At 39.5% G+C, this 26,480-nt stretch overlaps 1 protein-coding gene across 3 annotated transcripts in view; it reads right to left on the reverse strand.

Moving 5' to 3' along the window:
- Positions 1 to 26,480, reverse strand: part of FARP1 (FERM, ARH/RhoGEF and pleckstrin domain protein 1) — a 129,209-nt gene that overhangs the window by 30,827 nt on the left and 71,902 nt on the right. For all 3 annotated transcript variants that reach the window (XM_075265329.1, XM_075265328.1, XM_075265327.1), the window contains exons 3-10: positions 13,222 to 13,326; positions 11,164 to 11,206; positions 10,271 to 10,349; positions 5,731 to 5,828; positions 4,261 to 4,375; positions 2,815 to 2,962; positions 750 to 845; positions 29 to 192 (exon numbers count right to left, since the gene is read on the reverse strand). In XM_075265329.1, coding sequence (XP_075121430.1) covers positions 29 to 192; positions 750 to 845; positions 2,815 to 2,962; positions 4,261 to 4,375; positions 5,731 to 5,828; positions 10,271 to 10,349; positions 11,164 to 11,206; positions 13,222 to 13,326 — 848 coding nt within the window. The remainder of the gene's footprint in view (positions 1 to 28; positions 193 to 749; positions 846 to 2,814; positions 2,963 to 4,260; positions 4,376 to 5,730; positions 5,829 to 10,270; positions 10,350 to 11,163; positions 11,207 to 13,221; positions 13,327 to 26,480) is intronic.

Raw genomic sequence — 26,480 nt, forward strand, 5'->3', positions numbered from 1 at the left:
CATGTTGAAGAAATTGCTAAGTGCTTACCTAAATCTAAAAGAAGAACCTCGACTGAAAAGAACTGGTTTTGGCTTTGGTTTGGGTTCCTCAAAGAGCCTGAAAAAGGCATGGTACTCAACACATATTTTCCAAAAAGATTTGCAGAAATCCCGACTAGCCATCATGAATTCCAAGGTATCCTGGTAAGAACTCTAAAGCGCAAAAATATGGAATTATTAAAAAAAATAAAAAATAAATGAATATATATATATATATATATATATATATATATATATATGTTTAAGACTTTAAATTGAGTAATTCACATTTATTAATGAAAGAGGATATGTACCACATACTTATTTATTTTGTTTACTTCTATAGCCCCATCACATTCTGCAGCGCTTTGCAGACATTGTTATACTTGCACTACTCTCTCAGTACCCTAAAAAAGTTTTTCTAGTTTGCTTTTCCCCCCATTTAATAGTGGCAACCCCAGTGTGGTAACACAGCACTATTTCTGAATCAACCACAATGCATATTCCTTTGAAAAAGATGGGATGCAGATGTCAGCATACATGTAAAATACCCTTACCTGCTTCCCCCTATAAGCAATAGATTGAACAACCTTACTCAAAATCTATTTTTTTGTACACATTATTGTAGACATGCATCTGCACACAGGGTAAGGCAACCTATAGAAAAGTGACAGATGAAGCAATATAGGATGGTCCTAAAAAATTACAAGACTTTAAACACTGTTACTTACATTTGCATCTGGGCGCAGCTTTATAAGAAACCTTTTTCTCTTGAAACTAAGCTTTCGCACTTTGGCCCAGTTAAATGCATTAATTTTTGTGTGACCCTGTAGAAAGCAAACATTTAATAGAATTTAAAGAAAAATGATGTTGCAATGATATTTTTAGATCCATGTAATGAATCTGCAATTTTCTTTTTCTTTAAGAAACCCTTTCTGGCACAGTATGCTGCACATAACTATTACAATCTACTCTTAAAGGAGTTTTCTGGGCAAAAATTATTATTTTTTTAAATCTTTTTACAAAGTCTATTAGTGCTATCCCATATACCTTTAGCAGTGTTTTTCGTGATTTCTGGATGTGTCTAGGAGCTCCTGGTACCTTCTGCATTTGTTTACATAGTGTATCTTCCTGCTGTGTAGCTTTCCACACTATCTCCCTCCCTCACAACCCCTCTCTATCTCAGCCCATCCCACCACCATATCATACTTATCTATCTTCCTCTCAGTGAGACAGCTCCTCCTTTTCTTTCATTGTGCACAAGATGAAGACACCTCTCTTCATCTCTGCCAGTGTGGACACAAGACCAGAAGCTCCTCCTCCTGACTGCGCAAGTGCTTGTGGAGAGGGGTATGATGGGGTTGGGAGAAGGCGGGGTTGCAGGAGTAATGGTGACGTTCCGTTTTGGAAATAGGGAAAATAGAATGTCACGTCACCAGATTATCAGAAAGCGTCTCTGGGACATGACCGCCCCAGGGATATGGGTAATTATAGTTTTTGTTTCATCCTGGACAACCCCTTTAATACAGCAGAAATGGCTCAAATCTCAAACAATCTTTACTCCATTAAGACAGTCATATGAAATCAGTTTGTGATATTTTATTTTTTTCTATTCAGTAGATGCTGTTTAGGGTTGAGCGATCGGGATCGGAAAAGATCGGATTTCAATTGGCGATCGAGTAAATTTCACGATCTAGATCGGAATTCCGACCCGATCTTTTCCAGCGGGATCGAGATCGGAGGTTAGCTCAAGATCGGCTCAACCCTAAAAGTGACTTTTCCCATAGAGAAGCATTGACTAGGGTTGAGGATCGGGTTCGGAAAGGATCGGATTCCGATCGGCGATCGAGCAAATTTCACGATCGCGAAAATGATCGGAAAATGATCGGAAATCGGATTTTAAAATCGCTCTTGAAATCTCAAGATCGGCTCAACCCTAATGTTGTTCCATCGTTACAAAGCATGTACTTGATGGTTGTTGCGGATGCCAACAGTTGGGTGAAAGAAAGTGACTGACAGCAGACTACACCCCTACACTATTGTAGGTGACAGGATCATGACAGACCCTTGAACAGTGACGTGGCACTGTCATGGCATGGCTAAAGAATGTGGCCTGAAGGCTACCCAACATTGTAAATCTAGCACCCATGTTAATAACCTGTGCATCTATAAGGATAATTTCACAACCTGATTTTGCTTTACATTTTTATACCATATATTATTCTCTATGTAAGAAAGATACTGAATGGCTGGCTGAATGCATTATTCATACGGCATATTTCAAAGCTTAGATAGATGTCAATGTGGAACATTAGCCTTTCACTCCTTTATTTCAGCTTAGAAAAAGGTTTCAACAGAATGGGAAAAATGATACTAAAAATAAAAAAACCCATTAACAATTACCATGATATATTAAACAACAAGATATAGGAAACTATGTTATGACTGAACTTCTCTACACCGTTCTGGGCTGCTGGATGACTATATGAGCACCTGTCCAGGACTAGGAAACTGGGAATATATACTGTTGGTATATATTTAGGAAAGTTTCCAGGCACAAGCGACAGCACACCTCCAAGATACTATGCATGCCTGGCCTGTCCCATTCACTTTAATAAGAAGGTGAACTGGCAGCCAAGCTGAAGAAGATAATGTACACGTACAGTCTATGTTGTAGAGGAGACAGGCAGGCAAGTAAAACATTGCAGTTGAAGGGATTCCAAGACACTGGTGGCTGCCCCACAAGTTGCTCATGTGACATGACTATAAAGAATATTGCTATCAAATTAATCAAACCTGAAATACAAGGATTCCTGTGTTGGCAACAGCAAGATTGATTTTAGTTCCTTCTCTATCCTTGGCTGGGTGCAGTCGGATGCCATACATCTCCAAGCGACGAGCAACCTCCAGAAGCTGGAAATCTGATTCAGCCGGTGTCTGTCCACTGTATACAGTAAATTGAGAAATACTGATTAGGCCATGTTGCTATTAGAAATCACTTCTACCTATATATATATATATATATATATATATATATATATATATATATATATATATACCATATATATATATATATATATATATATATATATATATATATATATATATAGGCAGCACTCCAAAATAGTGAAAAAGAACTCATGTATTTGTTCCAAGAGCTATTTTTCAGTCCTAGGAGTGTAAGTGTAAGGAGTGTCCTTGGAATAAATTCACATCAGTTCTTTTTCACTATTTTGGAGTTCTGCTTTTTTTGATTATTACTGGTGGGATCAACTGATCAACTTCTGGACCCTATGGATTTGCACCCACACTTATATCCCTTTACACCACTGTCCATATAAAAGCAAAGGGTTATAACCATCATGCAACAGAAATAAAGATCAGGCAATATAAGAATCAAATAACCCTTCAATTTGACTTCTATTGAGCTCAAAGAACATAATGTATAAAATACTATGGCCTACTATGGTATTCTGTAGAACAGCGCTCGCTCTCAAGACAAGGCGTGAGAGGTGTCAATTGGAGAGACATCTTTACAGGGCAATATATCTGAGCTGTAGGGAGGGCTAGGCAACTAAATAACACATCAAAATAAAGTCAGACCAGAAAAAAAAAAAAAAGAAAAATTCTTCCTGCACCCTTCCTTATACTTTAAATCAACCCTTGTGTGTCCCTATGCATGGCTTAACTAACAGCACTGTAGTCTTCCTATACATTGCGTTAACCCCGTAATGCCACACATGGTTGTACTATCTTCATTGTACTCTTTCTATATACTATATTAAACCCCTGAACAGCATGTAAATTCCCTCTCATCTCTTACTGTTGACAGTTGCCCTCAATCCTCCTGTGGCTACAGTCTTTTAGTTGGGGGATCAGGGAGATCACACATAGCTAAAGTACTTAAGTGATCGTTTCTGCTTTCCATGGTACTGGAGGGAAAGGACTGTGTAACCACATGAGACAAGTGTACAGACACAGAGCGTTCTAAACCATCCCTACCTTTATCTATGTAATGAACTACCAGGGGCCCATGTGAAAAGTGTAACTGACATGCTAAGGGTACCTTCATACTACCATTGCCTCAACATAGAATGAGAACAACAGACATTAATAAAGGTAGCGTGGGCCTACACCTAACAGGGCTTGAAAACTAGAAGACTCCCTGCAAAATAGGGCGAGATGACATCTTTAAAAAGTACTGAAAATGCAGAATGAAATCGGTACAATACAAAAACTCACAAGTGATTCCGATGGAACTCCATGATCTTTTCTTCAAGAGCTTCTTGTTGGGGCATGTAAGTGTTTTTTGCTAAATGCTCCCGGTCAGCAGCCTCATCAAAATCTCCAATTTCAGCTAAGTTTAGGAAAAGGAAGCAACAAGTCATTACCAAATAATTTCAATAGAAATGCAGTATATAAATATAGAAATATAGTTGCATAAGAAAGCATATTTTTTTGTCCTCAGAGGTGACAACACAGGTCACATTACATTGTGAAATAAGGCAAAAAAAATGTATCAATATTTTTTCAACAGCATCTAATCTCTTTAATAGCATATAAATGACTCTGAAGTGTGAAAACACAGGTATCAAACTTGACCCTGAAAATGATCTGCTTTACCAAAATATTTATATGGGTTTGTATCTTTTCTTAAATACTTTCATATTTTGAACTGGCAATAAAAGTGATACATTTCCTCCTGTAAAAACTGCTTTAAAGAGAGTCAAGGCCTTTAAATAACGCTAGGTTCACACCTGCGTTCTGGTCTCCGTTCTGTGCTTTCTGTCTTCTGCATGCCAGAAAACAGAAAGCACAGACCGGGTCCGGCTTTTTATGCTCTCCGCCGCGAAACCGGATTTTTTAATCCGGACACAGAGTACTGCATGTCCGACTCTGTGTCCGGATTAAAAAACCCGGTTTCGCGGTGGAGAGCGCAAAACGCTAACCGCCGCTCACGGCCGGACAGCTTTCTCACCCATTCAAATGAATGGGTGAGAAAGACTCCTGCAGGTTTCCGTCTCCTGCCTCTGTTTTATGCAGGAAACGGAAACCTGCAGTACGGAGAGCAGAACGCAGATGTGAACGAGCCCTAAGTAATCCAGTAATTTTTTTTAGCCCCCTTGTTCCTTGTTTTAAAATGAGCCTGTGTGCAGTACAGTAATGTTTTTGAATAGCCGACTGACAACTTTAGTGTAAAGTTATATGCTCCCTTCTGGATGTACACAGAGTTTCCACTACGAACAGGAGATTAAACTTGCAATGCAAGTCTATTAGAGCCTCAACCTGACCCCCATAGACCTGCATTGTGAGTCTATCCTCCTGTTTATACCATAAACATCGTGTGCATGAGAGGATCAAAGAGGAGGTCAGCGCTCAAAAGGAGAGCACATGACTTCACAATAAAGATGTCAGTAAGTTATTTAATAGCATTAGACTACACACAAACTCAATTTATAATGGAAAGAGGTTTTTTTTTTCTACCAGAGAGCATCCTAAAATTTGTCACTCATCACTGCTGAGCATGTTCACCAAGAGGGGAGTCACCTAACATGCTTATTAGTTTTACTTGTAAAACACAATAGCAGCAGAATTTGAAAACCTAAATATTAGCGATAATCTGCAATCAATAGGGAAAAAGCTAGGAAAAAATCTAAGGAAAAAAAAAATTATATATATATTCATCATATTTCATTATATATAAAAACTTACACTGTACAATGTGGGAGATGAGGAGGGCAGCACTGCTATCATTACAGGTTAGCTTGCCTTGTGCTAAATCCTGCTTCACTTGTAGAGCAAATAGATACCTACAAAAAAGACAAGGCACAATTAAAGGTGAAGGGAGCATAACATCAGCCAAGGTACCACAATAACTATGGCAAAGTTTACACACAATCAACTTTTTCCAATATGTGGCCCTATGGTCCGGTGCTCAGAGCTGAGTGTGGACAGCAAGGCAAGCAATTTTTAGTTACTTTGAGAGGGAAGGCAAGATATGGCAAAAGAAACAAATGTTTTCCTATGGGAGGGTTTCTTTCATTGTATTACTTAAAAGGGTTGTCCAGGAATTGGAGCAAGTGGTGGGTAGCCTGGCGCATTGTAAAAAGCGGTGCTGGTGCCACATTGCCAGAAGTCTTCTATCTCAAGGGACAGCAGAGACCAATCAGTGGTTACAGTGATTGCAAATAAGGAACCACCAACTTATGAGATTCAGTGGTCAAGTGACACACACACACCACAGTATCGGCATAATACTGAATGGGCAGCAATACTGGACAATGGAGCGTAAGCGATAGGTGTGTATGCTTGTCAGAGTAGCAAAGATATCCTTCTGTCCCACCTTCTGCCTTTGGTAAGCCTGTATGCAGAGCTCCCTGCATTTAAGTTTGAGGTATTTAAGGATGCTTTTTGGAATCGATAACATAACACATATCGCTTAACTGTTTGGCACTAAATTCAGACTTTGTTATGGTGTCCCTCAAAAATGTACCAAAGACACCAGAACGTTGCTATATTCTTTCACATGGCGCTGCTAAGGAAAAAAAGAAAAACGTTCTTAGAGTAAGGATACAAAATTCAGGGGTTTTTTAAATGTATTTTTATCCAACTTTTGAAGAAAAAATTAGGCCACAAAGTGATGTGTCTACAACATTATTGGGGCAAAACTAAAGTAAGTCAGTCAAGTGGCAAAAAAATGTCTAAGATTTTCAACAAAGATCATGCTGAGGATTTACAATAATGCAGCAAGCCCTGAAATAATGTATGCAAGAAGTTCCTCACAAATGTCATGTTGTCTGAATGGAAAGCTGAACAAATGAGCCTAATGTTTTATAAGAATTTCTGACAGTGAAAATGGTTATTAGTGTCCTGGGGAAATTCTTCTTAAATCAATAATCTAGTGAGTAGCCTGCAGACATGAGCACTATTTATCAGTGCATGAAAAATGCAGCCAGCCGATTAGCTGTCAGCTTCAAGCCCTGCGTGTAGACAAGAGCTCATTGACTTACATGAACTCCCACTTCTGTCTCATAGCTGAATGATATTGGGATAATAGGACAGCAGAAAAGAGAATAAAGCTCCTCATGTTCTCTCCTTGGAGTTACCAAACCCAATGAATAGCCAGGAAAACCCTGACAAGGTAAGTCCTGTGGTTACATGACCTGTATTAAACAGTCAGCTGCTGGCAGAATGGTCACAAGGACAACTTCATGTGCAGCCCTTTAACCAGTGATCCGCTTGTTGCGTAGAGCTGTGCGATTTGTTGAGGTTATATAAATATCAGATATATATAAGCTTATCACTAAGTTTTTTTCCGGCATAAGAAATGTAACTTATGCAAGCAAAGAGAGGACATAGAAATGTGAGCCATGGGTCAATTCAAAGCCATACCAACCGGGGTATAAAGATCCGCTAAGACAGATACTGAAAGGGGATGTATTTACAGACATAATACTGTATAGACAAGGTGTTAAAAAATGGCTTGTATAACAAAACAATATAGGCAGAAGAAAAGCAGCACAAGTACAAACAGATCAGGTCGCATTTGCAAATAGAGCAAATAAGACATCCTTTAAAAGTGGAAAGCTAGGACTGTGAAATTTGAAGAACAGATACCACCATTGAAACCACCTAAATAATACAATCGCTAATAATCACAACATCTGGGAAATTAAGTTGTGGAGGTTGGAGAACTTTCCAACTCTTGTATCTGTGCTGTACCATTATGGCGCTGAGCATTAACTATGCACTTTGTGTGACCTAAAACTGCCACAGACCATTAGAGGTTAATTTAGACAACCTTAAAAACTGCAAAAAATAAAAATAAATAAATAAAATTATATATATATATATATATATATATATATATATATTGCAGCCTTTCTTCTCATAATCTCCTCCTTTCCTTTGGTTCTATATTATCTCATATTACAGTTAGAATTGAGACGTGCAGCATATCTTTTAGGCTGAGGCCACAAGTTGTTGAAATTCAGCATATAAAAACTGGATTTTTACAGTCCCAGCACAGTGTATGAGATTTTATTTAATCCCATCCCATACTGTGGAAAAAAATCTGTGAAAATCAGAATGTAAAATCTTACCTATGTAAATTCTGTGATTTCCACATAAATTTATACGGGTGGAGGCAAAAAACAACTATAGCCGAAAACAGATGAAAAATGCAAGCGGTTTTGGGATAGTTTTTCCTGCCTTTTTAGCTACATTTTGCTACATGTGGTCTTAACCTAATTTTTTTTTCCAGAACTTAAATATTGATGAGGCCGTTTGCACCACATTGATCTGCCTCATAGCCTGTTTGCGGCTCAATCCCATTCAGACCCTGCAATACCAAACACAGTCACTATACAATGTACTGAGCTGTGCTGGGCAATCAATGAAGAGGCTGCAGCATTTGTACAAAAGCTGCAGCCACCAAATAGCTGATTGGTTAGGGTAATGGATAAGATATCTGGCTTAGAATAGGCTATCAATATTAGATCTGCAAAGGTCCAACACCTGCAACGTCCCCCAGAACACTGGTACTGAGGTAGAGGAGAAAGGAGCTGCTCACTCACTGTACAAACTGCAGTGGTGCCCCATTGAAGTCTATGGGATAGTGCTGTAGCACCTACTCTTGCTGCTACATTTTGAACAGTGAGTGGCAGCTCTCCAACGCTACCTCAGAACCGGTTCTAGAGTATGCCATTAATCTTAGAAAAGAAATAACCCCTTTAAAGTTAGAAATCAGAAGAAGATCAGCTCTTACGTTCTCTGCAGGATTTCTGCAAGACTGTTTCAGGAACAAGGTGAACAAAGTGTTTATATTGTCTCCACCAATTACCACATTGTCTCGACCAAATGTCTCCACCAATTGCTTACATTGTCTCACCAACTACTAACAACCCCCCCCCCTCCTCCTGAAATCTAACACCCTTTGTGCCTGCTCTGTGTATATATATATATATATATATATATATATATATATGCATACTTCAAAAATGTTTTTAAATTTGCTTTGACAAAGGAGCCTTTTGCGCTTCGAAACATTAGCCATTTGTCATCATTATGAGTTAGCCATTAAAAAGGTATCAACTACTGAAGATCACCAAGTTTTCGTGTTTTTTTATGTTTCAGGAACATGCAGAAAATGCTGCAGACTGACAAACAGGATTATCTGCCATTTATTCTACCATTTATTTCAGGCTTTGCAGTTGCTTTAAAGTCAGGTTTTGTTTTAATACTTCTCACACATCATCATGAAACGTTTAACAACAAGTAACAGAAAAAATGACCTCCTTTAAGTGGGCTGATCTGTGCTGTGTAGTACACATTGCCAAAATTGCTGAAAAACTTCTAAGCTACAAAAAAAAGCTGCCAGCTGGCCATGTTCTCATAATTCACAACCTGCCAAACAAACATTCTTCAAAACCAAGCAGTGGTGCTTACAAATGTTAGTTTTCACAAATCTTTCATTTCTGAAATCTGCAGTCCGCTACCTCTATTGTAAGTGTTACAGAAGTAAGCCTTTTACTTTGCGGGGCCATAACTCCTGCAATTTTGTGATTATAAACCAGATAGGTAACATCGGTTTTGCAAGACTGGGGATTTTCGGCTTGGACCTGAAACACATTACAGTATGCAAAAGTATAAAGTGCTCCAAAAAGGTTCATACCTTGTTCTAAATGTTTTCTATTATTGCACCTTTGCGGCACTTATCACTTAAAGGGAATTTTATCTTCTAGGACCTCCACAAATCATGAGAGCGGGGGTATTTTGCACCCCTTTCTGTAGCATTTGCCCATGCACTCTGCTGCTTCGCTCATATCTATGGGATTACTGGAGATAGACAGATGCTGTATTTAGGTTATCTCCAACATTGGGCCGCCACTCTATTTGTCATCAGTGGGTGTCTAAACACTGTGGAGAGGCTTGTATATACAAAACCTTTTAATAAATGATTGCCAAATTATTCTAGATTATAATGCTAGTTAAAGCACTTTAGACGTCATCTTGATTTTTTTTTTTGATTTTTTTTTTGGAACCTTGTAGAACTTCCAGGCAAGGCAAATTTATTAATTGCCAACAGAAAAAAACAAACAAACAAACAAACACAGTAAGACACCAATAGCAAATATTAACATACCGGTATTTTAGCTACCTGACCTGATTTTTCAGCCCTACAGGCATGCACAGAAGCACTAGAGGACAATGGAGGTCCAAGTACATAAAAAATAAATTTGATGATACAAACCTTGTTAATTCTTCTTGAAGTTGAGTGTGATCCGGTGGGAAAAACTTTACAACAAACTTCAAAACCGTAGTCTTGGGTCCTATAATGCAAATGCAAAGGGAATCAATTTTTTTCTTCTATAAGATATACATATAAGTCTATGTTCTCATCTGTGTTGGAGTCTACATTGCAGATTCTAGTAAGACTGCTACATGCAGCACATTTCTTCCAGTCAATATGGCGCTGAATGGACTTGGAATTGTATCTAATGTGGGATGAATCTGGTGCTAGAATGTGGTTAGAAATGGAAGCCACAACACAGTTGTTAACAAAACCTTAAAGGGATTGTCCAAGACTACTCTGAGGAAAGGATCCGATCTGTAATGGACTCTGGTACACATGGAATAACTTTATAAAAATGCTCCTGTGATTAGTTATTACTGATGCATACTTTTTATAGCGCCACCTGGTGTACTGCCTCTAAGACTGTAGAGCTAATGTGCCCATTGCTGGCAAGAAGACACTGTTAGTACACCAATTCTTATTGGCTACCCTGCACAATAACAGGAATCAATCAGAACTCAGGAGTACCGAACAGCTAGTCGATGTAGGGACACCTTAAGCCATGCCTCTAAGGCCACAATGCCTTAAAACAATGACACTTTTATTCATTAATGGAATGCAAGGCACGTGCACCAGTTTTTGGGGGGGCAAATCATACCAGAAATATGGAGTATTTCATTAGAAAAATTCTACCACATGGGTTGGATGTGAGGATAAAATCAAAAATACCAGAGAAGGACAATGACAAGCACAAAGCAACACCAAGTAAAAACATAACCAATTTGTAAGATGTAAAGACTAAAATGTTTAAATAAATTTAAAAATATATAAAAAAAATTGTATTATCTTACTTCTGATTTGCTTAATAATCGGTTTCAGTAGGTCCAGCCATACCTGAAAAGACAAAGCTGATTTTACTACAGTATTGTTTTTACTACATTCTACCACAAGTTGTTTAAAGCAATGCCACCTTGTCTGCACATTGGTCAGCAAAGTGGTTTGTTAGAAATAGCAGAGGCCTTGCAAATTTAGAAATACTTGCGGGGTGTAAGAACAGCTCTTTCCTAGCTACTCAGCCAATTAATGCAAAATCTGAAAAAATCTTCCATTCAACAACCCATCCACAGTCAAACAAGTTCTCTTCGCTACATCACCAGCATCAAGTATCTTCTGTGAGATCCAAATCCCGTGCAGTACTGAGCACTCCTTAGAACTACACTAGCATACTGCACCTGCACAGGATTTGAATCTTGCAGAAGATACTTGATGCTGGTGATGCAGCAAAGAGGATGAAGAGGAGGACTTGTTTTGAAAGAAGGGGGCGTCTGAAAGCAGAAGGAGGTGGAATGCTACCGATGTTGCTGTGCACAGAGTACAGGAGTAAGGACCCCTTGTGCTCAGAGTACAGAATTTACATGTTAGAAAAGAATTTTATAAAATTAGAAAAGAAGGAGGAAAGTAGGACTAGTATAGCCTTTCTGAAGGCTCTTCCAATATGTGCTTAGTGAAAAATGTGTTGATCCAATGATAGACTCTCTAAAGGATTTGACCATTTTCAGACCAATAATGAGACACAAATGTTTGTATAATAAAAAGTTGTACAATTTTCCAATATACTTTCTACATCAATTCCTCATGTTTTCTAGATCTCTGCTTGCCATCATTCATTCTGCTTACTCCAAGTGGATAAAAATCAGAAATCTAGAAAGTATATTGGTAAATTGTATTACTTTTCATTATAAAAAAAACAATAACATTTGTCTCTCAATATAATAATCTGAATACAATAATCTGAAAGTGAACAACTCCCTTAAGAGAATTTCTGGCCTACTGCACGCTACAAGGTACTTTAGAATAACTGAAAACTTACATAAAGACGAAAGTAACATGAAATAAATATTCTGCCATCTCCGTCTTCTGCAAACAGTGATCTTGTCCATAACATGGCAGCAGGTGGAGGACAATGTGACTGCATACAGTCACTCAGTGAAAGAGGAAACAGAGTGTATGGCTGGCATGGTTATTGGTGTGTGCGAACTAAGGAGCAATATACTGTGTGTTGGACATGAAGGGCCATTACATGGTGTGAGAGGCACTAAGGGGCATCATACTGTGTATGGGGAACCTGGAATGTTCCTACAAAAAAAATAGTGCAGCATGATTTTTTATATTAGCAGTGCTAATAGAGCATCCAGCATACATTGGAACACAATATTAGGCCAGGGTCACTTAGCTGTAATATACATGCAGTCTAAGCTCTGTATTAAAACTACAAGTGCTATCATGAGTGCATATGATGTTGAGGTCAACAACGTAAATTATTGCGTGGGATACAAAGTACCTCATCTCTCATTTTTGTTATTTAATCTGGTATGTTGTACCAAAAAGGCTGCTTACCCCTGATGTAAATCAGTAGTACTTTGCTTTGTTGTGACAGATTTTCTCCAACAGAACACTAGAGACTGGCATGTTTTAAAGGGATCAGTCAATTCTCCAAATGTGTCACTTTAAGTAAATGCGATAAACCATTCTGGAGCATCATATCTCATAACCAAGTTGTGCCATTCCTTTAGTAATTCTCCTAGAATTGTATGACAACTAGATATTACCATTTCCCGTGCCCCTACCCAGTCTGACACTGCCAGCACTGACTGGATAATGTCACATGATGTGTAGAGCCACACCCTCATGACACTCTGTCCCAATTTATTCACAAGTTTCTTGGATGACTTATATGAAGAAAAAAAAAAAAAGCTCCAGAATATTTTCCTGAAAACAAACATGTCAGAAGTGGTAACAGGTCCTGTTTAAAGTGTAATAGTACACATGTATATGTAAAAAAAATTCTAATAAATTTTTCTTAATGAAATCTGTTTTCTTCTCCACTTATTACCAATAACAAGACATACCATCATTTTTCTATGGTCCTGAAACTCCAGTCCAAAGTAATCACCTTCCACTAAGTTAAGGTGGCTACATACAGCGTCTAGAAGTGCTTTTCCTGGGGCTCTTAGCTGCAAAAATATAAAGATAACAAAATTATAAATTAACATAATGTAGAATGGCAAAATCAAAATCCGTAAATTCACACACATCTCCAATGAAATTCAATTATATTCAAGTTTATGCATATTTAAATTTAAAAGACCAACTGAAACAAAAATGCAAGTGTCCCTATCCATTGGTGGGGGAAGAGATCAAGGGATTGACCAGGTTTTAAAAGTATTAGAGAAGGAATGACTGAAAAACAAAAATAATCCATCAATGATGCTAGGTTTACACTTGCACCTGGTATGTGTCCTCTGCCAAACAGTTAAAAAAAAAAAAAAAAAAAAAAAAAGTTTGTTCCAAAATGGATGATAAACGGATACACAGCAGATACCCAAATCCGTCATTTTAGATGGATTAGTCAATGGATGTCCGTCAAAAAACTGACCGTTTGTGTCAGTTTATGGCAAATCAGTTTTTATTTTTTGTCCCCTTTAAAAGATCAGTTTACAATTACTACACACATTATTTCTAGAGAAAACAGAAAAAGTTGAGCAACTTTGGAAATACTTTACATTACTTATTCTGCACTGATCATGAGTTGTTTCCTGTATCGCAGACAAAAGTTGCAGTGACAGTTTTGCTGCTGTAACGGGAAACATTTGACAACTTTGCTGACATATTACACTCATTTTCACTAACAGTAGTGGGTTGATACATCAGATATAGTATAGTACTGTATAGTATAGTATAGTTAGTATAGTATAGTATAGTATAGTACTGTATAGTATAGTGCATGGAGTAAATGTTATACTATCCTGAATTAAATGTGCATGAAGCAACTACATTTAAGAGTTCAATAAAGAAAGCATGACCAGCAAATGGCCATTTCCTAGACGATAATTATCAAGTGACCAAGAAACTTCTAAGCTGTAATACTTTTCTGATGGACTGATAGAGTTATTTACAAGGTAAGTCGCATAAAGGAACTTGCTGTGCTGACCGCCAGCTGAGATCTGTACTCAGCAGAGTGGCCATTTCCATAGTACAGCTTGTTCTTGTGTCTGTCCTTTCCAGGGATCACTTTAAACCCCAAAGTAATTTAATGTTAAAAAATTGGGCACCACGTTAAAGAAAAATCTGGTGTATTCTATATACTGTGCCACAAAAAGAAAAAATCTTTATTGGGTTACGTTGTTATACAAGTTCACCCATACATAAATAAAATTGTATCTGAGGCCCCATGTTGCAGGAACATAGCTTAGTATTATTATTATACTAATCCAGGAATGGATTCAGCAGAAGATAGGGTAATTTGTGTCTGTACACTGACATATATGTGGTGGTGAGCTCTGCCATGTTTACTGTAAACATTTGCTGACCTGGTCTTCTATTTCCCTTTTTCCACTTTCTAGATTTGCACTGACCTGGTGTGTATAACAGAATAGGGATAGTGATAGGGTTATATAGGACCGAACATGCCATTTATTATATACATCTAGGAATTCATTTTGGACATTTACCCTGGGATTTTTTATATCTACTTTTATCTTTCAATATATATTTATTTGGTATTGAAGACTTGAATTGTATAAGGTTCTAAGAGATTTTTTTTAGTTGTTCAACTTGCAAGTTGATGTCCCATTAAAAAAATTTTGTAAACTTATTTTTTCAGAATTTGTCCCCTTATTTCTGTATTGTGAGCTGAAATCTGTACACAGCAGTAGGTGTACAGAGGCAGGCTCATTTACTGTATATGGCTGAGGCTGGAGGCTCAGGCATTATAAAGCCTAGAACAGCGATTCTAGTGTCATATGAAAGATGGTACACTAGCTATTTAAAGAGGACCTTTCATGTCCTCATTAATGTGCGGTATTATATATTACTAGAATTACCTGCGACTTTGTGTGCGGCTCCATCAATCCCTGCGCGACCCACCTCCAGCTTGGCTCCAGCCCCACGCTCCTGCGTGCACCTGGGCTTTTCTTCCCTGTACGCGCTCCTGCGCCCACGCCCTTCTTGCACCTTGGTTCAGCCGGTGCCGACACTCCTGCCCGTGCGCACCACCAGCCCTCCTCTGCGTTACCCAACAACGGCCCCCTCCGGTTCAATATATACAAACCGCTGCCGTGACGATACGGCTGTGCTTGCGGACCCCACGCCGTTCCCCAAACTCTTCTTCCGCGACCCCCTGCACCACCCTGGCTCCCCAAATCCCCCTTAGCAACGCTGCCTCGCGTTTCCCTCTCCTCCCATGCGCACCCACCAAACTCCTCACCTATGCCCCCCCCATGCTCCGTGGTCTCATGCACCTCCTCGAGCCCCCAAAACCCCTATCCCCCACACTTGCCTCCTGCCTGACCCTATGGTCCCCTAAATCCTGCGCCCCTTGGCTGGCCACCCGGCCCTGTACCCCGCAGTACCCTGGTGTACTCACGCAGTCGCCGCTGCCGCTCCACTTGTGAGGTGCCGGAGAGCAAGGCCATGTGTCCGCCTCAGTCCAGAGCTGTGAAGTAGGAGGCAGCGTGTGAGGGGTGCAGACTGTCCCCAGCCGCCGGACTTGTTGGGCTCCGCAAAGTTCAGGCGGGCTGGCCACGGTGCGCTGGAGCTGTGAGCAGCCGCCATGTTCGCCGACTCGCATAGTCTCCGGCGGCCATGCCCACTGAAGCCAGCATACCTATCGTGCAGCGCAAATCGGCCATCGTGACGCCCCCACACTGCCGTGCACCTATCAGAGCACAGCTGCAAGACCGTGTATGACATCATCCCAGGTCCTGCAACGGAGCCGGAGCAGACTTTCGCCGGTACTGGTGGTGATTTCGGAGGACGGAGCCAGATAAGTAGCAGCCTATGTTTCCTTCCAGGGGAACATGTAAGTATGTGCAAAATCTCAGCCAAATACGATCCACCGTTTGGCCGTGATTGAGTTATATTAGTAGGACTAGGATAGGATAGGATAGGATAGGATTATTAGAAAACATACAGTGTGCTGATTTCAGCACACTGTCCACTTTCCTGGCATGTGCACCGTTAATTTCAGCACTGATTTCTCTTCACTGTCAGAAGGGTGGGCCTTACAGCCTAGTGTCATCACTGGGCTATGAGGAACGGCCCTCCCTTCCTTGACTGTACTGTGCCATAGACTTATACTGTAAGAGGGGCCATTCCTTACGATCAGTGATGACGTTAGGCTGTAAGGAATGCCCTTCTGACAGTGGGGCATTTGACACCAGAACCACTGAAATAGATGGTGTAAAACTGGTATGAATGATAAAAACACCTGTCCACCTGTACTAGTGAATGCAGTGTATAGATTTCAGCTCTGCATTACAAAATTTTGCAATGACACTAATGCTGCCAGAAAATAAAAAGTTGTTCAAAAATATAGTTATGCTTTAACATCTGAAAGTCAAATTAGTTATTTTTGGTACGGTATTTGAGTTGGAGGAAAAAAAGGAAATACAGTTACACAGTTCCCAGGCCTCTTACACACTCCTACTCAACATGATTCCCAGATGAGATAACCCCTTGTATACACTGGTTATATCATCATGTGTGTCATTCAACCTTGTGATCAGGTCACCACAGCTTACAACACAAAGGGGACTTCCTTGTTAAAGTAAACGCAAAAGTTTTACAAGAGAAACAATAAGTAAGAAATGAGGAAATAAAAGCAGCCACAGTACAAGAGTCTACAATACACAGGCATACAACATAGGTAATACAGCTGTAAAATAGTAAATACAAAAGTCATACTTCAAAAGCAAAGTAGATTTTTTTCAGTAGTCAAACAAAAATAATTTTATATACATCAATGGAAATAAAAGTCAGCCCATCACATTTGCTACCAGGCTATGATTAAGGTAGATGTCTTATAAATGACTTTTCTCGGATAGGTTATAGGTCATTATGACTGAAATAGTCAGAGTAGATGCCGTAGCTTCTAGAGATGAGCGAACACTGTTCGGATCAGCCGATCCGAACAGCACGCACCCATAGAAAAGAATGGAAGCACCAGGCAAGGCGACCGGCCGCCGGCAAAGTGTACGTGCCAGGTGCTTCCATTCATTTCTATGGGTGCGTGCTGTTCAGATCGGCTGATCCGAACTGTGTTCGCTCATCTCTAGTAGCTTGCAATCAGATAGAACCTTAATTTTGAAAAAAAGAAAGTAGAATCGGCCATGAGAAATTACTTACAAATCTCCTATAGTGTACATTTATGGTGACCACACTTATATTACATTATTATTTTTCCTGTTTGCTGGATCATCAAAAACAGGGCAGCGGTGACATTCGGATGATCAACAGTAAAAAAAAGAAAAGTTAAGACATTGCAGAAAAATGTATTTTCCTATGCAATGGTAAGTGCTGTGTAGAATCAGAACAAGTGGAAACAATCCTAGTAATATGTTGACAGTGCTGCGTGAAATCTCTCTCTTGAAATCCATCATTCCCTCCGAGCGCTCAGCTGACAGAATACATCCCAAGATATATCATTCTTTTATAGTCTGCTAATTCAACGAAGAGTTAAAGAACGCTACTTATGTCCCGAAGCAAAAATATATGAGAAATACAGTGCAAATACGATGGCAATGTGTTCAACTTCATTGTCATTTTTTGTAAAGTCAACAGTTTTATTTTGAGCACAAGAAATCTTCATGTGCAGTTCTATATTTCTCTAGTGCTACATGGCATTGTGAGCTACCAGGAATCTGCCATATAATCACTCACTGCTCATCCGAGGGGGAACCACCCAACAATTTTCAGCTAAAATAAGAAAATCTGGGAAAGACTGATTCCTATATGGTAGTATACAAATTATAGGCTAGGCGGGCTGGTGAAATGCTAAATAGCATGCCATGTAAGCACACAAAAGTTATAATGGGCAGCATGGCACTTTGTTTGAAGCCAATGGCACAGATGTCCTCAGGAAAACGAAACATTTTAATAACAATATTACATTGTTAAAATGTGTTTTCAAGGTAATTTTATAAGACTGAACCACGGTGACTACTTGTCCTGTTACACAAGCTCCAGCTTTGTCCTGTATATGTAGCCTTTATTTACAATGAAGACCTTTCACTGCCTCCAAAAATTCCAGTTTTTTTGCAATGTTTGATATGCGTCAATCCATTTATTCCAGTGCACCGTACCCCGAACACTCAATGCTAGGAAAAAATTCCAATAGTTTCAGAGTTTGCAGAGAAGTAACCTATTAATAAAGGACTGAAAGAATTAGAATTGGTCGAGGTGGAGAAGGTCCTCTTCAAATTGGTGATCTGAAGCAAAATGTGCCCTGTGTGTAAGTCATCAGTGCCCAACATTACCCAGAGAAAACCAAGCATTTATATCTATGATGTGCTCCTCTTGTGAATCCTAAATCTTTAGATAAATATTTCAATATTATTGTAATTCATTTAAAAGCCTATTATATATCTTTATTTTAACTAAGATGTTTGCATCAAAGGTTTTAAGTTTTTTTTCCCCCCCAAAGAATCCCCAACAGATCCCCCATGAAATCATTTTTATATGGTACTTGAGAATACCAGATTTCTGGGGGCAGTGTAGAATGTGCCCAGGTTCAGCTGCCGTAGTTCATGCATAAACATGCAAGGCATCTTAGGGATTTTGCATTTATTATCCAGTATGCCAGTCAGGGACATAGCAGTACTGTTTGGAGAACGTCACTGCACAGATTCGTGGTCCTTTATTGAATGCACCTAACATACAGGCTGAAAAGTATTAAAACTTCACACTACACCTCTTGTTTCTGCAGTAGAGTAAAACATTATAGTAAAAAAAAAAAAAAGTTTAATAGCTAGGCTTCATATTAAATTTCACAACCTTACAGGCTGAAAAGCAACCATAATAGCAGCATTCAGCCTTCTTCTATTTCAACCATGATGCAATTTGTAGACCAGGCAAGAAAACGGGTTTCCAGCTCAGTGCAAGCATGGGCACTGTGCAAGAGTTTTGTATGAGGATACGTATTGGCCTCATCACTCTTTTGCTTTTGTCTGGCTATTGCTTCAGTAATGAAACAAGATAACCATGAGAGAAAGAACTGGTTGGACTGGTTCAGGGGGTTTGATGGTTCACTGAGCCCTATAGGAACACTTGCCACGAAACTACGCCTTGTGAGACAGACCTAGCACACTTCATAGCTACCTTTAACAGACCAGACAGTTTGAGGGGAAAAAAACGGAAGCCAGTTTGGTATAAGAAAACTTCTTTACAGATGGATGGGATGATATTATGCTTACAGTGTTTGGAATCAGATTCTCTCGCTGCTCCATAAATCTGTACACGTTACCTCTTCGGCATCACTGAGCTCTTACAGCAAACTCCATGTAAGTGTACCATGTGATTAAAACAAAAAGCAGCATAGAAGACTAAGTCTTTAAATTGAGATACACATGGCAGTCTGATCAGAGTCTTGACATTTGTGTCTGTTCTGTACAGTGAGAACCCTTATTTGCCAACAGTAACAAGTCCATGCAGTATTTCACATGGCCCTGTCTAGTGGAATGAAAGATACATACAAAACCATATAAGTAACACAAAAAAAAGAAAAAAGCCCATCAGCGTACTACACTTAGATCGTAGAAATGTCCTATGCTATTATTATTATTTTACCATACCAGATATACACACACTGTAAATAACAGAAAGATTATGGTAAATTGATAACCATTAGACAGAAGGCTTATATTTGTAGTGTCACAATGGTTCAGAGCCTAGCTGTTACATATTATATCGTTTAGTAATAATATTCTAGAGCCGGGCAAATTATCATAAAACACAGCCCTAGTTTGTAGCTCAGAGTATTCAGATAATACAGCAAAAAGTGCCCCTAAAAACCAGATACGCTGCCCATAAGGAAGCAGTTACAAACTAGCTCAAATGTTCACCGGACTATTGCTTGGCAGGAAAATAAGATTGCATGTGTTGAATTTCATCAGGCTCTATTCTTTATTTTCAAGAGAGGTAAACTGCTGATATATAGTGTCTAGCAGTGGCACATTCTCCTCTCCCCACTGAGGACAAGCGGACTTGGAGGGATGGGGAGGAATAGACAACAGCTATTTTAGGTGCATGGCCACCTTAAAGACTTTTTTCTAATGTCAGTCATCAAATACTGGTAACTTAATCAGTTTCTTGTTGATCAGAAGCTTGTGACATAGTGACTTTCAGGACCTTTCACAAAGTCACCTTCTAGGAAAGCTGGTACTAAGAAATGGAGTAAAGTTACATTTCACCGTAGGTACTTATTCTTCAAGAGATCGGCCGCACTATTAGGGCTTATTATCGGGAATGTGTTCCTAAGGCCCTGTTCACATGGGACAAGAGGGGGGCGGATTTTGGCACTAAATCCACGCCATAATCTGCCCCCTTACAATAGTGGTCTATGTAGACTGCTAGCTTACACTTTTTTCCGTGAGCAGCATTTTGCCTCTCACGGAAAAAAGAAGCGAGCCGCGGCTGATCCAGCACCCTCCGGACTAGGCCCATTCATTTGGGCCTACTCCAGAGCGGGAAGGCGCGACTGTCGGACGCCACGACAGTCGTATTTTGGCTCTATTCTGACGCGGCTTCCCATGTCAGAATCAGGACCAAAATCCACCAATACGCCCCCCTGTGTGAACTAGCCCTAAGATAGCCCTGAATCTTGAAGTTGTCTAATAGGGGTGTCAGGAAAGCTGATCCGTGCAGGGCCTGTGTGTTGGACCCAATGGATTACATACTGGTGACCTATCCTGTGTATAGATCATCAATAACAACATTCCTTTTGGGGCAGGAAAAACCCTTTAGGGCCACATAACAAATGAAGAGAGTGTAGAGGTTGTCAGCCCTCTTTACATTTTAGTAAATGGTACTTATTAAATATTCCTCACAAAACATGTGGAGCATTATATTCAGAACTCTGTGTTGTTCCTTCTAGAAATGTATGAATAAATTAACAATTGGGTGTTGCTTATCGGAGGCGTTTACACAATGACACTGTCTAACAAGAGCTGACAGTGCACCTATTTGTCATTTTATACATTTCTAAGGGGAATAACTACAGAATGGCATAACGATACTTCCGAATTTTCATTTCCTTGGAAATAGAAATACAATACCTTCTTCACGTCTTCGGCAGCTCATCATTTCTATAATAAAAGTGGGGTATGACCATTTATACCGTGAATTGAATTCTTTATGTGAACATTTTAGTTTCCATTTCAGCCTACAGGGACACAGCATAGTGCCTGAGAAATAAAGGATCCTAAAAGAATGTGAAATATGTTTTCACTCCATGAGGTCACTTGTTTGGAGGAAATCATATAGCTACATCATAAAACCAGCTTTGTTTCCTCTGCAGTTAGCCTGTGGCTGTTCCCGCCTAACAAAAGCACAGTCATTTGTTCTGAAGCCGGCAGTCTAAATGCATTGCACACAAAGAGAAATGTAGAGCAAAATGCAGAGTTTATCCCCTGCACAGCCACCCAGTACATTCTGCTGTTCTTTATACAAGATGTTTACTTTATGATTATCCTTTAGAAACTAAATGGTGCTCTGCTAATACAAAGGAATGGCAGAACACTTTCCCATGCTGGAGCATGCAATGTACATCATGAATTTCTAAGAGTCAGCTCAGCTGGATTCACATGGTTAGAAAATGTCCCAGTCGCAGGTCTAATGACCCAAACTTAAAGCGTCATACATCCCCATGATGCGACTTGTCCAGGTCAATAGACCTGTGGCTGGAATAACTATAATATGGTCAGTATAACAGGGACGTCTTATAGCCAAATAGGTTTAATTCCAGTGAGGGCACCACATACAGCTGGTTTTACATAGCCATGCAGTCACCATAAATCAACAGAACTAACAGCACTTTATTCACACATCAGGATTGTCTTGTGGTTTTTGCTGTAGCTCTGAAATTAAGCATAAGAAAAAAAAAGCTGCAATGGTGTCGTCATTTAAAAAAAAAAATCCTGTAAAACTGCTAAAAAGGAAATAGGGCAAATTTAAGTGCACCACATTGCATAAACCCACCTTATCCTATGCTTTCCAACCAATCACCACATATAAAAAGCATCTTTTACTAACATAATTCTCCCTGACCCCACATAGTATCATGTCCCAAGTAGGCCAAAAGTATATGGACACACAGTATATGACTCCCTTTTGGCCTCCAGCCATGTGGCCCCTAGGCACCTAGGCAAGTAATAATGGTACACAGTGGCCCCGAGGCAAATAATAATGCTCCCCAATGACCCCCAGGCAAGAAATAATGCTCCCTGTGGCCAGTTGTGGCATATAAATAACAAACAGTAACATTTACTCCTTCCATCAGTTCAGTAATATCTAAAAATCCATATAACAGATTCATGGCAAAAAAGACATCTCAGGCAATACTGACCTTTATCGAGTAAGATGAGTAGTCATGTATAGAGAGCTCAGCACTGCTGAATGAGGTCATTCATTTCTATTCTCCCATGTATATGACCAGATTTTATTTGCAGGTACATGTGGGGATGGTGTGACTGGGCTGAAAAACTCAATCCAGACTCATCTACTGAAGTGTATTGGTCTGTGGAACACGGAGCCACACGTGAATGCCATCCATGTGCCATCTGTTTAATTTTTTTTCCCCAGACCAGTACATGCACACAATTGTGTGAATGTAGACTAACTGGATTATTCCATATTCTGACCCATTCCCATATGGAAGACCAGACATTTCTCTAATTTCCATTATCTAGCTATAGATAGATATGAAAGGAATCCAATGTGGTTTTCTGCTGCTGTAGCCCATTCTCCTATATGGTGGCTCACAAAACTGGCACTCACGGGATGATTTTGGTTGTGCACAAAGCTCTGCAGCTTGGATGGGGCACTGAGCCTCTATGAAGTTGAAATCCAACTTTCAGAATCCCCATGGAAATAAAACATTCGAGCTAGTTTATGGAAAGTGTGATGAGCCAGAATTCCTAGCAGGTGACAGATGAAATGGTGTGAAACAAATCTAACATCCTGTCTACACAAACGTTTGCTGGATATTATATTGGTTAGATTTCCTTTTTAATGCTTTTTGTTTACAGATACAATCCAAGGATTCTTTCTATATCTGGGTACATGATGTTTCAGGACATATCAAGAAGTAACCAGGTCTGAAAGTTCAGGAAGATGTGTTTTGGTTGGATCTGAGGGAGGAAGGGAAAGAAGTCTAGGGCAAGTCAGCTACTAAAATAACAGCGGACTGGTAATCTGATCTGTGTGATACATGATCACAGCAACGTAAATAAATGAAATAATAATCCTACCAAGTACAGCTGTTTAAGCTCTACATGAACCATTCTGAAAAGATTGCACTATTTGTCTCTACAAGATGGCTAAAAAGTAGAAAGTTTTGAGGCAAATCCAATATGATTAATCTATGCAAAAAAATGAGATATAGGATCATATTACAGCATTTGTAACATATTCTCAATATGCTGGGGCAGCAAATATAACACTATATACTGCGATTCTGAGGCCGCTCCACAAATCTGCAAAAAATAGTTTAACTAGACCTTTGTTGTCATTGGAAAAATAGGTGACGCACCCAAAGCACTCATGGAAACAAAACAAACAAAATCACCAAACTGATAACCTCCCCAATTTCAGATTTTCTAAAATATGTCCAATTTTCACATTTTAGGTAATCAGACTTCTGTTTTGTACACCAAACATATAGAAATGATTTCATTCACTCAACAGAGAACAAATGTGTCTTCCAGGCCTTCGTGTGGTTGGTATATGCACTTGATTCTCTGGCATGGAATAAGGTTAGTAGACTATGGTATTGTATACAAAAGTATACAGCAAACAATGTAGGCTGCTCAATATAGGGATTGTGTTTGTTTTCCACACTAAAAGTCTATTAGCAACTTATCCAACTATGTGCCTCACATTGGAGGGATTTCCCAACAAATACCTCCAATGGAAGAAGATGAGAAAAGGGCCTAATGCTTTTATAGAACAAAACTACAGTGAAACCTTTACCCAATGGGCAATGGTTTGTATCCTAAAGTGCCCATACACATTAGGTACTAGGGTTCAGTTGCCATTGAACATGTGTAGGAGTCACATGAGTTTTTATTAACAGTTGCCGCCAAGGGTTAAAGAAAGGGAGGAAAAAAGGAAGGTAAATAGAAAGCTGGATTTCAACATGCTTGGCCTTTTGTTCCAGTGGGAGCTGTACAATATGCCAGAAATCTCTGTAGAATATTCCTTTTCCAATCTGCTTAGCTGGCTATGCAGGAGTGCGTCAGGTCATGGCTGCTGATGAAGGGTCCTACAGTCCTATGAAAAAGTTTGGGCACCCCTATTAATCTTAATCATTTTTAGTTCTAAATATTTTGGTGTTTGCAACAGCCATTTCAGTTTGATATATCTAATAACTGATGGACACAGTAATATTTCAGGATTGAAATGAGGTTTATTGTACTAACAGAAAATGCGCAATATGCATTAAACCAAAATTTGACCGGTGCAAAAATATGGGCACCTCAACAGAAAAGTGACATTAATATTTAGTACATCCTCCTTTTGCAAAGATAACAGCCTCTAGTCGCTTCCTGTAGCTTTAAATCAGTTCCTGGATCCTGGATGAAGGTATTTTGGACCATTTCTTTCTACAAAACAATTCAAGTTCAGTTAAGTTTGATGGTCGCCGAACATGGACAGCCCGCTCTCAAATGATCTGAAAACAAAGATTGTTCAACATAGTTGTTCAGGGGAAGGATACAAAACGTTGTCTCAGAGATTTAACCTGTCAGTTTCCACTGTGAGGAACATAGTAAGGAAATGGAAGACCACAGGGACAGTTCTTGTTAAGCCCAGAAGTGGCAGGCCAAGAAAAATATCAGAAAGGCAGAGAAGAAGAATGGTGAGAACAGTCAAGGACAATCCACAGACCACCTCCAAAGAGCTGCAGCATCATCTTGCTGCAGATGGTGTCACTGTGCATCGGTCAACTATACAGCGCACTTTGCACAAATAGAAGCTGTATGGGAGAGTGATGAGAAAGAAGCCGTTTCTGCACGTACGCCACAAATAGAGTTGCCTGAGGTATGAAAAAGCACATTTGGACAAGGCAGCTTCATTTTGGAAACAAAAATTGAGTTGTTTGGTTATAAAAAAAGGTGTTATGCATGGCGTCCAAAAAGAAACAGCATTCCAAGAAAAACACATGCTACCCACTGTAAAATTTGGTGGAGTTTCCATCATGCTTTGGGGCTGTGTGGCCAATGCCGGCATCAGGAATCTTGTTAAAGTTGAGGGTCGCATGGATTCCACTCAGTATCAGCAGATTCTTGAGAATAATGTTCAAGAATCAGTGACGAAGTTGAAGTTACGCCGGGGATGGATATTTCAGCAAGACAATGATCCAAAACACCGCTCCAAATTCTCAGGCATTCATGCAGAGGAACAATTACAATGTTCTGGAATGGCCATCCCAGTCCCCAGACCTGAATATCATTGAACATCTGTGGGATGATTTGAAGCGGGCTGTCCATGCTCGGCGACCATCTAACTTAACTGAACTTGAATTGTTTGTCCAAAATACCTTTATCCAGGATCCAGGAACTGATTAAAAGCTACAGGAAGCGACTAGAGGCTGTTATCTTTGCAAAAGGAGGATCTACTAAATATTAATGTCACTTTTCTGTTGAGGTGCCCATACTTTTGCACCGGTCAAATTTTGGTTTAATGCATATTGCGCATTTTCTGTTAGTACAATAAACCTCATTTCAATCCTGAAATATTACTGTGTCCATCAGTTATTAGATATATCAAACTGAAATGGCTGTTGCAAATACCAAAATATTTAGAACTAAAAATGATTAAGATTAATAGGGGTGCCCAAACTTTTTCATAGGACTGTATATAATATATAACCTAACCTGCCCATTAAAAGAGGTTATTCCACATATAATATATGTACTTTATACAATAGATCAGGGATACATTGCTTATGGTGGGGGTTGACCACTGAGACCCCATCAACCCTGAGAACAAGGGTGTGTTGGCATCTAAACACCTGGTAGATGCACGCCGTTCCATTCACTTAAATGAGTTCTGGAGATAGGCAAGTGCTGTATTTCAGCTCAGACCCCCTACCAATGAGCAATTTATTCTCTAT

The sequence above is a fragment of the Leptodactylus fuscus genome, chromosome 2 (genome assembly GCF_031893055.1).
Source record: "Leptodactylus fuscus isolate aLepFus1 chromosome 2, aLepFus1.hap2, whole genome shotgun sequence".
Taxonomy (NCBI): Eukaryota; Metazoa; Chordata; class Amphibia; order Anura; family Leptodactylidae; genus Leptodactylus; species Leptodactylus fuscus.